Below are 12,246 nucleotides of genomic sequence, written 5' to 3'. Positions count from 1 at the left end.
AACAGGAAAGAAGATTTTCAGATTAGTGAGACACCCTTAACTTGAACCTAAAGAGATGAAAGCTGAAAGTGGCATGCATTTGCTGTGCTGACACTTCACATTCCTGACTAGAAGCAAAAAGAAGGTTATCTAGTTACATTTCTWAAATTTCAACCATTCCAACTGATGTTCTCCAAACAAAACACCAATTTTATTTTGGTGACACGAAACACTATGGCCATTCTAAGAATACAACYATCAAAAATAAATTTTGCTCTAGATGAAAAAGTATCCTCAAAATATTATCACAGCTATTTTAATGAGCATTATACTTTGGAATAAGGAAGTGAAATTTAAGCTGTGAAKTTGAAGTGTATTCCCAAATTTATGGCATGTTCAGCATTTTTCAGAAATTTTAGCAAATGCTTACAGGGTAAATGAAACAGAAGTTTGTCCTAAAGACTTTTGTACATTTTTTGTTATGATGAAAAAGGCACATCCCAGAAATAGTTCATCTTCTGCCAAATGAAATAATCTTAAAGACACTCATCAGAATTTTTTAAATGTACTTAAGAATACAGCAAGGTATTTTCCCATAGCCTTTTTTCTCATAAAATGCTAACGAATTCTGACTCATTTTCTGAAAGAAAGAAGAATAATCAAAGAAAGGAATTCAGCCAGGGGCAGATGTTTAGCATGGAATATTTCAGCCTAGAAGCTGGTCTAACAAAATGATGAGCAGCCAAACACAAGGTTTTGTAATGACACATGTGAAACTAGGACAAAAAGAATATTACTAACATATTAGCAAAGTTGCATGTCTGTTACTACACAGTACATTAAAAATTTTCATTTTATTAAAAAGGCAAGCCCATTCAAGATCTATTTCTGTTCCATATTTGAGAAGCAGCAAGAGGATGTCCTCACACCACATCAGAATGATGAAGTAACCTCCCATGGTTTTAAATGAGCATGCCTGTATAATTTTCARCACAGCATTTCTGGAAAGAGCTGGCTAAAGACATCTCTGGTTCCCTGATGTCACTTTCTAGTGAGTATTCAGACACTGGTGAAATTCCAGAAGACTGAAAGGATGATGATATTTTACTACTATTCCGGAAGGGCAAACAAAGTGGCTTACAACAACTGGAGACCAGCTAGCCTGACATCAGATCTAGGCAAAGCGACTGGAAAAATAAWAAGGAATGAAGGTCAGAAATACAGTGTGCTATTCCACATGGGTGGCACTCAGAACACACAGCATGCAAATGGCCCAGGGATGTCAGCCCTCTAAAGCTCCAGTAGGAAACTGTGAGGGCAGCTTCAGCCAGCAGTTTGGGTGTAACTTTAAATCATACAACCTTCTTATGAAAAATCAAGATTTCACTATGAGTAATGCACCGTTTGAGTGGAATGCAAAAAAAYTAAAAATTCTGAGAGTTAGCTTTGTGAATTACAGTTAGAGCTTTTTACCAGTGGAGAATTATAACTGAGTMACAGCAATTCCAGCAGGACTTATAAGTAAACACTCATGCTAAAAAATGGCTTTATCAATGACATAAAGAAACTGTGTGAATASCACAAACTCAAGCAAATCTGCGAGTAAAAGAGGATAGGCTTCAGCTACACTGCATGGTTAGCTGGGCTACTCAAAAYCAGCCAGGATACAGCACAAATACTTCTCTGTGTTTAGGCAGAAGTAACAGAAAGAGTAGCTGGAGAGTGGGAAACAGCAACTCAGGAAAAAAAAATGCTATAGAGGTTTTGAAATCACATTGGACAATCAGTTCAACATGAGGTCCCAGCACCATGCTGTGACCAAAGCCAAATCAGACTCAAACACTTATCACAGGCCTCGAATATGCAGGAGGCTGAGAAGTAAACTGGACCTGGCCAAGGATTTTAATGAGACTAGAACTGGAAGAACACATATAGAGTTGCTATCCTTGATCTTAAGACCCTTSTGAGAAGTTAGAGAGAGTACAGTAAAAAGCCATGAAAGTCACTTGAATACTGATAAAAAYGCTTTAGAGACTGTTAAAGAGCTCAGTCTGTTTAGTTTACGAAAATTGTGAGGCAGCAGAGGTTTTTCTAGGCAAGTGCCAGAAAGGGAAAATGTCACATACTAGAGAGCTCTTTAATCTAAGGCAGAAACAAGAGACAAAAGAGGGTAACTGAAGACAGACAAATACAGATTTGGAAGAAAAAACACTTTTAAAAATTTGGGAGTAGACCTGGGGAAAAACTCCCAAGGTAAGTGGTAGACTCACTTATCCGCATGTTTTCAAATTAAGACTAGAGGACTTTCTGAAAAATAAATGCAAGTTAATATATGCTCAAAAACATGCAGTTGGCTTAATACAGAATAAATGCTTGATATTTTGTAGACTATAGTCACACACACAGAAGTTGATTAAAAAAATAACTTCCTCATACTTAAATTCTATGAATCTATTACCTCACGAGCAACACTCCTGAAAGGTGGTGCTATCAGTCACCAGTAAGTAATTTGCATGACTCGCACTATTTCTTTTTAAGTGATGTGTCCACTGTAGTTATGCTCCACTCATTTCATGGTTGTGCTCTACTTGGTCACACTTGGTGTCATTCACAATTTCAGCACTTATCACTGAATTTTTATCCATGTTTGTTTGTTAGCAAGAAGTAAGCACAAAGTAAAAAGAACAAGAGGAAAGGTTGATTATMAAGAAAGCAAGCAAAAAGAAATTCAAATCTGAACACCCATAAATTAAAATGTGAATTGTCCTATAACCTGCTGGAAACACCATTTTTTCCATGKGATGCTGGAAATCAAGAAGTTGTGAAGAATCTAGATGGAGGCTACTTAAAATATGYTCTTTACCTTATACATTCAAATGAYRACKGACTTGTTAGAAACCCTCATATTTACCAGAAATGCAATTATTAGCTCAGAAGACAACGGCATCAAACCCAAGTCAGGAAAGACCAGCAAATAATAAAAACTTCACTTTTACCCCTACATGGGCCACAGATACATACATGTAGGCATAATATTTGCACAGTGATATTGTGTCCTGCTTCTTACCTGAGGGGATTTTGTCATCTGAAATACAYTGATGTCTCCAAAAGCTAATGGCAGACCTTTCTCTGTTCTGGAGCCGACATAACCTCTCAGCTAGCCCGCCCCTGCAGAAAATAAAGCAATGCTCAGTTTTACCAGGAATTGCTAATTGGTTTTGGAAAGTGACGAGCCACAGGACAGATGTACATGTACATACATACATACATATATATATATATATATATATACATTTCGACCCTTAGAGACAGAAACTTATAGTAAAATTACATTTTGTCGATTAGTTCTCCTAATTTTGATTTTTCCAATGGAGGTACTCCCAACAAAACATACACTTAGGGTCAATGCACACAATRAAACATTTGCAGTATCTGGGTGTCCAAAACCTTCATGTTTTCAGCCCTGTCTCCAATATGAGTAGTGAAAAAAAAGGTTCCCAACTTTCCCTTGCACTTATGAACAGATTCTATCAGACACCAGAGACAGTTGCAAATTCAAAACAAACCAGTGTAACCACTAGTTATAACAGGTTGGGTTTTCTTTTCCCTCACAGATTTGTTTGTCTGTTGGCAAGGAGTGATCACAAAAATATTCTTTTACCCATACTTGACCCTATGATTCATTGCACAAGCTGGGTCAAGTGTGCAGTTTCAGTGGTCTGAACACTCTCCAAGATGAAATTAATTTAGCATTCCCAAGGTGAGGAGCAGAGGAGTGGCATCTAGCACAAATACACTTAAGGTAACACTAAAGCAATTCCTACCCTTGGATTCAAAGCCAGAAGACATAATTTCTCACTTTTAAGAACAAAAAGATGTATGCGTTGGAAGCTGTCTTTGGGCTATTACAAAGAGCTTTGGACTACTGTGGGAGTGTTTGAGCATTTTTCTTTGGCTTCAAAGAAGTTATTTGCATAAAGGCCTACTTCGTTCTTTTGTTGTAGTGTAAAGTTTTTCCACAAGTACTATTGAATAAATCAACARAGATTTCTACTAAGGTGAAATGCACTCTTGAGTTAAACTGGTTTAGGAATCAACAGAGATAGCATGCAACCAACTTATGACTATTTGTGCACATGAAGAAAATTTTTTGGCTAGGGAAAAAAGACAAATAGCTTGGTAAAGCTGACATTGTAAATGTGAAACTGGGAAGACACCTGTGGAAGCCAAGAAGGAGCTAAAAAGTATAAGCAGGACTTCAGGTGAGCTGGAAAAAATCTCTCTTTGGTTACCAGTTATTAAGCAATTTCATCTGCAGACAAGTCAACACATTATATAAAACATAGTTAGCAGTGTCAGCTCAATTTTTAATGAACAAATATATCCTTTGTAAAATTGTAACTATCTGATGAATTATCAGATGCAATGGCTAAACATTTAAGCAGCAGATCACAGAATGAACTCTGAAATACAAGAGCCCCATTTAAGCCAAAATGGCCTTTGGAAGTTTTGCAGCATCTCTATGGCTGGTGTCAGGCAGAGAGGAGAGAAACTCAGACTCAGAGGAAGAAAATCCCCAAAGCCTCAAAATAAAGAACCCACACTTARAAAGCTATGAATCCTGCTATATTAAGGAGGAAAATAAACAAAAATATTTATGAAAATATTGGGCTCCAGTGAAGTTCCAGGTAAGCTTAACAACCTTGCTTAATACTGGTTTCAATGAGGACTTTAAGACAGAGAGGCAAGTAATACAGAAGTGCAATGCAAGTTTTGGATCCAAGAGCAGCACAGTTAAGCACAAAACTTCATACCTAGTATGATAACCTACTTTGCTGATAACACTGTGTTCATCCTCATTTCCCCCAAAACCTGAGCACTGAAGCCACACCAAAACAGTTGAGGGCAAGACAGTTCTACAAACTCCAACAAACTGTCCACCCAGTTTCTCTTCTGRCCAGGGAAGCATTCTCAGATACAGCTGTAATTCAGCTTGGCTGTGTGGTCTACGTGAGCCATGCTGGAATTTGTAGATGCCAGCTCAGCTAAGCTTAAAAATGCAGCAGTAAAATGTATTTTCAGATTGCTTGTTTAAAAGCACGCTTGAGTCTGCAGCTGAACTCCGTGGTCGGACTGTAGCAATACACCACACAGTTAGAAGCTCAAAAACCTGCTTTGCTGAAAGCAAACTGTTCAACAGGAGTATTCCCCTACTCCATTCCCTCCACAGACACCTGTCAGAGAAATGAATTTTATTAGTTCAACCAATACTAGAAAGCCTCAAAGTAGAAGACARCAGCTATTATTGGTTTACAGCCTAATATTCCCCTTCTTCCTGAACAGGGCTATGCTTGTCTCCACTCAAACAGTTCCTGCTGTTCTGCAAGCCCACTGCTGTTCCACCTATGGCAGGAACACCCTATAGCATGAAGGGAAGAAAACAAGTTTCTAATTTTGTGGATACTGCACACAACAGCAAGACACCATTCTTGTTTCAGGCCTGATGCGACCGCCACAAGGGTCTCGCTGATGCTCACAACTTCATTACTAATTTGCTAACCACGTCTGTATTAGGACAGCAGTTATCACAAAGGTCCATGAAAAGTAAAACTTTGACTTTCTTTAGGAGCTTTCTGTGCTAAGAAAGCACACTGATATTTATTAATCATCATCCTTCCATTAACATTCCAAATGCAGTTAAAAATAGTTTAAATGGAAAACATCACAAAGCAATTTGAATCTACTTGGTTGCAGAACATAAAATATAACTAAGAATGCATTTATGAGAGGTTTCTCAGCTGGCCAGAAATGTTGTTTACATGCTGTTTGTTTCATACTTCATGAAATTAGAAAACAAAATTTAAGGACATGCCATGCACAAGAATAATTTGTGTATCCAGAACAACAGTTGGTACTTTATGGTTTGTTTCTTATAAAAAGGTAGAAACAAAGGAGTTTAAACACCACCACAACCCAGGCAAATCAAYCCCTTTTTTGGCTCAAACACAAAAAAAGAAAAATGGTGCTTTCTGTTGCACAAGCTAACAGATTTTCTGACTACAACATTTGAAAACTAATTTGTTCCCATACATTACAGGTGCCCACACTGTAAAGCWCTCTGTTTTACTCTCACTGCATGTGCTGTGAGCTACTGAGAACTATAGACAGAGTCATTGCTGTGCTGTAAGAGATAAGTCAACACTTGGGGGGGAATGTGCATGTATAAAATTGGCAAATATATTTTGATCACTTATGTATCATTTCTGTAATCAAGGGAACTGACTGCAAAAAACTGCAATGCAAACTGCATTGAAATAACATAGACTAGTTTAGGATGCATACTTTACTGACCTGCACTTCAAACTAGCCCCAAAAATGTTTTAATATGAGCAAATTTAACACATTTGCCAAATTGTTAATGCAAAGGCTGTTCAGTGAAGTCAAACTGCTCAGATACAATCTCCACTGCCCACAACCTTTTTATTTTTAATCACAAAACTTTCAGTACAACTATTTTGTTCCTTTAGTTCCCTCAAGGCAGACAGATTCAAAAGCAGCAAATCATGTCCTATATTCATACTAAATMTGAGCTTGTTGAAATACTGTATTTGAAACAACATATTGTCTTTACTGTCCATGTCCTACAATACCCACATGAAAGGCAGCTTTGATGACCATAAGAAAGCTCAGCATYCTGTACAAAAAATCAGTTTTTTGCCCTTCCCACAAACTTTAACAGCAAGATTGAAGAATTTTGTAATAACACCTATCACCAAAAAGTAATACTGAGCCTGATCTGTGACTTCCAGGCTGCTGGCCCCTATCTCCCAACTCCAATTAAGCTAATAGCAAGCAACAACAAAAGAGAATTATTGAGTTTGCTGTCTTTTGAAAAATAATTTTCATTCTTTCTGAAGTGTTGGAGATCTCTTTGTGTTTATTTATTAAGGYTTTCATTTAGCAGGGCACTTACCAAAAATAACCCCCTATTCATCCAAGTTTAYTCCTTTACAGACTTAATTTGAAGTTAACACTTAGATATCTCATTACTGAGTTTTCTCCTCATACACAATATAAAAAGGACTCCATGTGATTCAAAACAAATATATATCCCTATCTCACAACTGGTAATTTCCCCCTTCTCTCATTTCAAAGAAAGGAGAGATCTCCTCTCCTACTTTCACATTAACGGGTGAGGTGACTGACACCCTTTCTATTCCATAAGGCACTTGCTAAAGAAATAAAAAAGGCTCTGCTGACTCATGTTCAGTGTGCCATTGACCAGGACCCCCAGGCTCCTTTCCATGGTGCTGCTTTCCAGCATCTCATCCCCCAGTCTGCACACACAATGAGGGCTGTCCCATCTCAGGTGCAGAATCCAGCACTTTCACTTGTTAAACTTCATATGATTGGTGATTGCCCAGGCCTCTAATTTGTCAAGATCTCTCTGCAGGGTCTCTCTACCCTCCCCAGGGTTGACAGCTCTTCCTAATGCACTATCATTGGCAAACTCAGCATCACTTTGAGTGGTTAATGAAGATGTTGAAGATAATTGGGCCGGGGATGGAGCCCTTCAGAGCCCCACTGGTGACTGGGTGCCAGTCTGATGTCACCCCATGCACTGTCACCCTTTGCTGCCTGACCTGTGAGCCAGTTGCTCACCCATCGCCTAACAGTTATCCAGCTGTGTGCTGAACATTTTGTCTGGAAGGTACTGCGAGGGACAGCATCAAAAGCTTTGYTTTTAAAGTCCAAARAGATCACATCTRTGGGCTTTCTTARATCARCTAGGTGGGTCATGCYGTTGTAGAAGGGAATTGGTCTGACAAGCAGGACTTTTCCCTCATCAAGCTGTGCCAGCTGTGACCAATGACCAAAAATGGTGCATTTTTTCCTGCTATTTGCAGAAAACATTTGGCCCAGTGAAACCATCAGCACTTTCTAAAGGGTAAAATACATTTTAACTTACCCTAAATGCAAATTAATTTTACTCTGTACACTGCCAGTGATGACAAGTGGTACATCTGTACTGCAGCCATGATATTCTTAATTTCTATTTTCCTAATCCAACAAGAAATTCACTAGCAAAGAAAACTTARTGCAATAGTTAAAATTAGAGTAAGAACATGACCATCTAAAGGGCTAGTCTGTTGCTGTTACAGCCTCATGCCACTTATGGATGCATGTAAGAAAGAACAGTCTCAATTTTAGAGTAAAAGTCTGCTTCATTTGTGCCAGTTCCCTCTTCCCTTGGTGATTTCCTTTCTTTTCAGGACCTCAGTTGGACTCATGTGACAACTGGGTTTCATTTTACTGAACACAGTACCAGGACATTCTGTAATTTTCTCGTCTTTTGATAACACAAGTTAATTTTAGTTGATCAGATTTGTAARTGGTCTGCATACAAGTAGATGTAAGATAATTTAAAATAAAATCCTGGGAAATCCTGTTTCTCTTGAACTAAAAACAGACATTCGAGCACTAAAAAAAAACCAGTCAAAAAGCTAAAGCTTATTCTTCACAAATAAAAGCTCTTGCAACATGACAGATTTAGACGCAGAGTTAACATTTTATAACTTAAGATATTTATTTCCTACAATAAACCTCAGACTTCTTTTTCTGATGGAAATAAAACCGTAATGGAAAAGGCAAACAATTCAGAAAACCTTTAAGAAAGGTTTACTTGTAGACAAGAGAAGCTGAGTGCATGCATTTTGAGTTTTCTTCTCTATAAATACTGAATTAATGCAGTGATTTGCTTAACCTATGTAACAAACATTGGGATTTGCAATACTCTACCWTCCTCCATTCTTCCACAAAGAAACTTTGAAAGACTTGGAATTAATGCAGTTTAGACACTTCATCCCATAGCATTAACATGAATTCCAAAAGTAACAAGAGCTTCTTAAAAACTGTTATTTGCAACGTGTACTCTCTTCCCTCCGGTTTGTAAATAATTTTCCCATTAAGTGCTGACTCAAGCCAAGAAACTGAAGCTTTGGGATGAAATAAAAGGACAGGAACACGTAAATCCAACACTTCTTGATCTGATCACCAAGACAATTCATCTCAGTACCAAGCATCACTAAATTAGCAGCTCACAGGTGCTGTGCAAGGACATGGATCTGTCAGTGCCACCTGGGAAAATGATATACCCCTACTGCCTCCATCAACAGTCTTGYTTAAATGAGGAAGGCAACTCACAAGCACACAATACCAGTGTTTAATGGGAGGGAGTCCTGCAACAGTGGCATTGATGGTGAATGAGAGATGGTCTCCTTTTCTTCCAGCACGGCAAACTGCTCCTTCAGCACAGCTCTTCAGAACCTGCCCAGCACCACCAGCACCCCTGAAGGGCAAACCATGACCCACAGACTACCTCCTCTCCCCTAGGACCACGGCAGAAAGAAGAATAATCTTTACTTAAAACACTCTTGAAAACAAAAACCAGGGGACACATGAAGACATASGAGAATTTGGCAGTAAATATGGTGGGGGAAGACTTGTTTCTGTTGCATCTCTCTTTTCTTGAGATGACAAATGTTTTCCAAAACCTCACTTAGCCCCTACTAGAGGAGAATTGCAACATGCCCCTTTAAATTTGCCTTATCATCTGCAACACATTGTGAGTGTTGATTTGGGGACACAGATGGACTTCTCATTTTATTTACACTCAAGGGTGTTGAATTCACAGTCAAATATTTAACAAAAAGATCACAACAATTTTTAATTTTATTTCAATCATCCATAATTAGCTTACTTCTGAAGGTTTTTGTTGCTTTGGTTGCATTTCAATTTTTATAGTGTATGACAACTGCATTGGTAATAGGCTCAGACAGACAATACTCTTTCCTCCCATCCAGGCAACCACACATTTCCATTTTAGCACCAGGASGTTTCCAGAAAGAGAGGACAGTAGAAAGGAAGAACTTATCTGAATTTTTCCAGAGACTGTTATGTCTTTGTTTTATTTGATTTTGCTTGGGATTTGGCAGGGAAGGGGATATGTTAGGGGTTTTTTTTTGAAGTTGTGCAGAAGAATATACCCAGTGATGTGACAGAGGTATAGATGCAATCAGGTAGTGCAAATACAAATGCAGATTGCAGCATGCCTCTGAGATTTCTACAGAAAATATAAGCTAAAACTTCTTGAAAATATTATCTCTACTTTTGAAGGCAGCTTTACACATGTCAAACAGCAAAAAGATATAAAAATATAAATATTTTCTATTTTCTTAAAAGGGGAAAAAATGGGAGGAGACCTACTCCTCCTACATCAGGACTCTTCCATGAAAGAAGCACACTCAATACAGTCTGGATTTGGAGTTGAACCTGTTGCACAGGAATTCATATAGGAAGAGGCAGCTCTGCCACCTGCACCATCTCTGCTCAGCCCATGCTTCCCTAGGCACCAGCCTGGAAAACAAGAGCCCAGAGGCTCATGGCTCTCTTGCACCTACTGAGTTCCAACTGGTCCACCTGAGTGGGAGCTCACAGGCCAGRTCCAGCTCCAAGAGTGATTCCCCTGCTCACTGCTTTTTCTGCTGTGGCCTTGACCTGCAGCAGRGGTAGGAAGGAAGGAGAAATGACAAGCCAGCAACTGCTCTGTAACTTTTAGCTATTTAACCACAAAGATGGGATTGTCACTTCATCAATCAAGAAGCTGACAAACCTTTCCCTGAACTGGCCTTCAATCYACAGCACTGAAAACCTGCGCTTTCCTATTGAGGATGCAAGCTCTTACACCCACTTTTATCACACCAATGATGTGYTCAAATGTTCTCTGTCAGCAGTAAAAGGAAGGATGGGAGAGACACATGGAATTAATGCCCTGAACAGGAAGAGTGAAAAGATGACAATTACCTGGATGAGCAAAATAACAAGATAAACAACACTCATAAGTGAGGAATTTCCTGCCTGCTTCCCTGTTCCCAAAGGAACCCAAAGTGGAACCACAGGATGGAAGGTAAAAAACCCTGTAAGCTCTCTTCCTCTGGCCACTCCAGACAGATTGCATTCTGTATAATTGTGGATAGTTTGGTTTTGTTGTTTTGATTGTTTTTAAAGCAATCTATTCTCCCACATACTTGTCAGGATACCTTCGATGTAAAGCATTTTTTGCATTAAGACTGTTGATATTAAAGGTCATCAAAGAAGCTGGAACTCAAAAAAAGACAAACCTACTAAGGGTAATAAACAGCTCCTGAACTGCTTAAAGCTGGAAGAGCACCTGGGCAAAATACCACTGAACACTTATCCTGCTTTTATTACATTCACACATAATTGCTTTTGGCCACTAAAAGGCATTTTTGGGGGTTACAGCTTTGGCCTGACCTAGTACAGCTGTGTATGTATGTCTCTAAAGTAACAAGAAATAAAGCTTGATTGTACAAGCAAAGCACTTTTAAATATAGAGATCCTCAGTAATTAGGACTTGCAAACCTGTTTTCCCAGACAGCATTTTGCAATAGCCAAGAATATTTCAGGGAAAAATAAGGTAAGCCTATTAACTGAAGATTTACTTTTTAAGTAATTGATTACTGTACTATAGATTCGGCAGTAAAAGAAGTAAGACAACCACATTGTTAAAACAACAACAGGAATGTATAGCAGCACCATTTGTAATTTTAGTCTCCACAGCTCCAGGCATATTTTCACATATAGCATTTAAGTTAACACAACTTTCATTAATTCAGTATAGGAAGTGACCATTTCTGCACTGTCATTAGCTAAAACATCAGGGTGCCACTGCTCAGTCTCAGGCTACTTTCCTTCTGCAGTTACATATCTTTCTAACGTATTTAATTTAGTCACAGACATTGAAAATAAGAATATGTCCTTCCATTGCCTAAATACCACTCTGTCCAACACCCTTCAGAAATACTGCTCATCCACTTCTTGACTACAGTATTTTGGATAATTTTGGCCTTGACAAATCCAGAGAGGACCAAAAAAAAACCCCAAGACCCCTGAAGTACAGTATTTTTTCTGATTTTCTGGAGAGGCACAAAGCAATGACATGACTAGAAGCTAAAACAGAAGTATGTTCACTCACACATCTGTAAGGCTTTGTTAGTAGTGCAAAAATCAATCAACTTGTACACAGAAGTTCAAGATTGAGAACTTTCACCACAGATTTTAAATCCGAACTTGGCTCTTTCTTGCGTTTTTTGCTTGTTTACAGATAAATGGCATTCTTTACGATTTTTGTACTTGCATCTCTAAAATGTTTACCCTTGAAACACATTCCAACACTTTGGCAAGTAT

At 38.5% G+C, this 12,246-nt stretch overlaps 1 protein-coding gene across 1 annotated transcript in view; it reads right to left on the bottom strand.

Moving 5' to 3' along the window:
• Positions 1 to 12,246, bottom strand: part of SPIDR (scaffold protein involved in DNA repair) — a 194,349-nt gene that overhangs the window by 129,818 nt on the left and 52,285 nt on the right. The window contains exons 7-8 of the mRNA XM_057365036.1: positions 4,272 to 4,291; positions 3,047 to 3,147 (exon numbers count right to left, since the gene is read on the bottom strand). Coding sequence (XP_057221019.1) covers positions 3,047 to 3,147; positions 4,272 to 4,291 — 121 coding nt within the window. The remainder of the gene's footprint in view (positions 1 to 3,046; positions 3,148 to 4,271; positions 4,292 to 12,246) is intronic.

The sequence above is a fragment of the Malurus melanocephalus genome, unplaced genomic scaffold, assembly GCF_030028575.1.
Source record: "Malurus melanocephalus ecotype Western Australia unplaced genomic scaffold, MMel_1.1 scaffold_46, whole genome shotgun sequence".
NCBI lineage: Eukaryota > Metazoa > Chordata > Aves > Passeriformes > Maluridae > Malurus > Malurus melanocephalus.
Note: the sequence above shows the minus strand (reverse complement) of the source record. Positions and strands in the feature narration are given on the sequence as shown.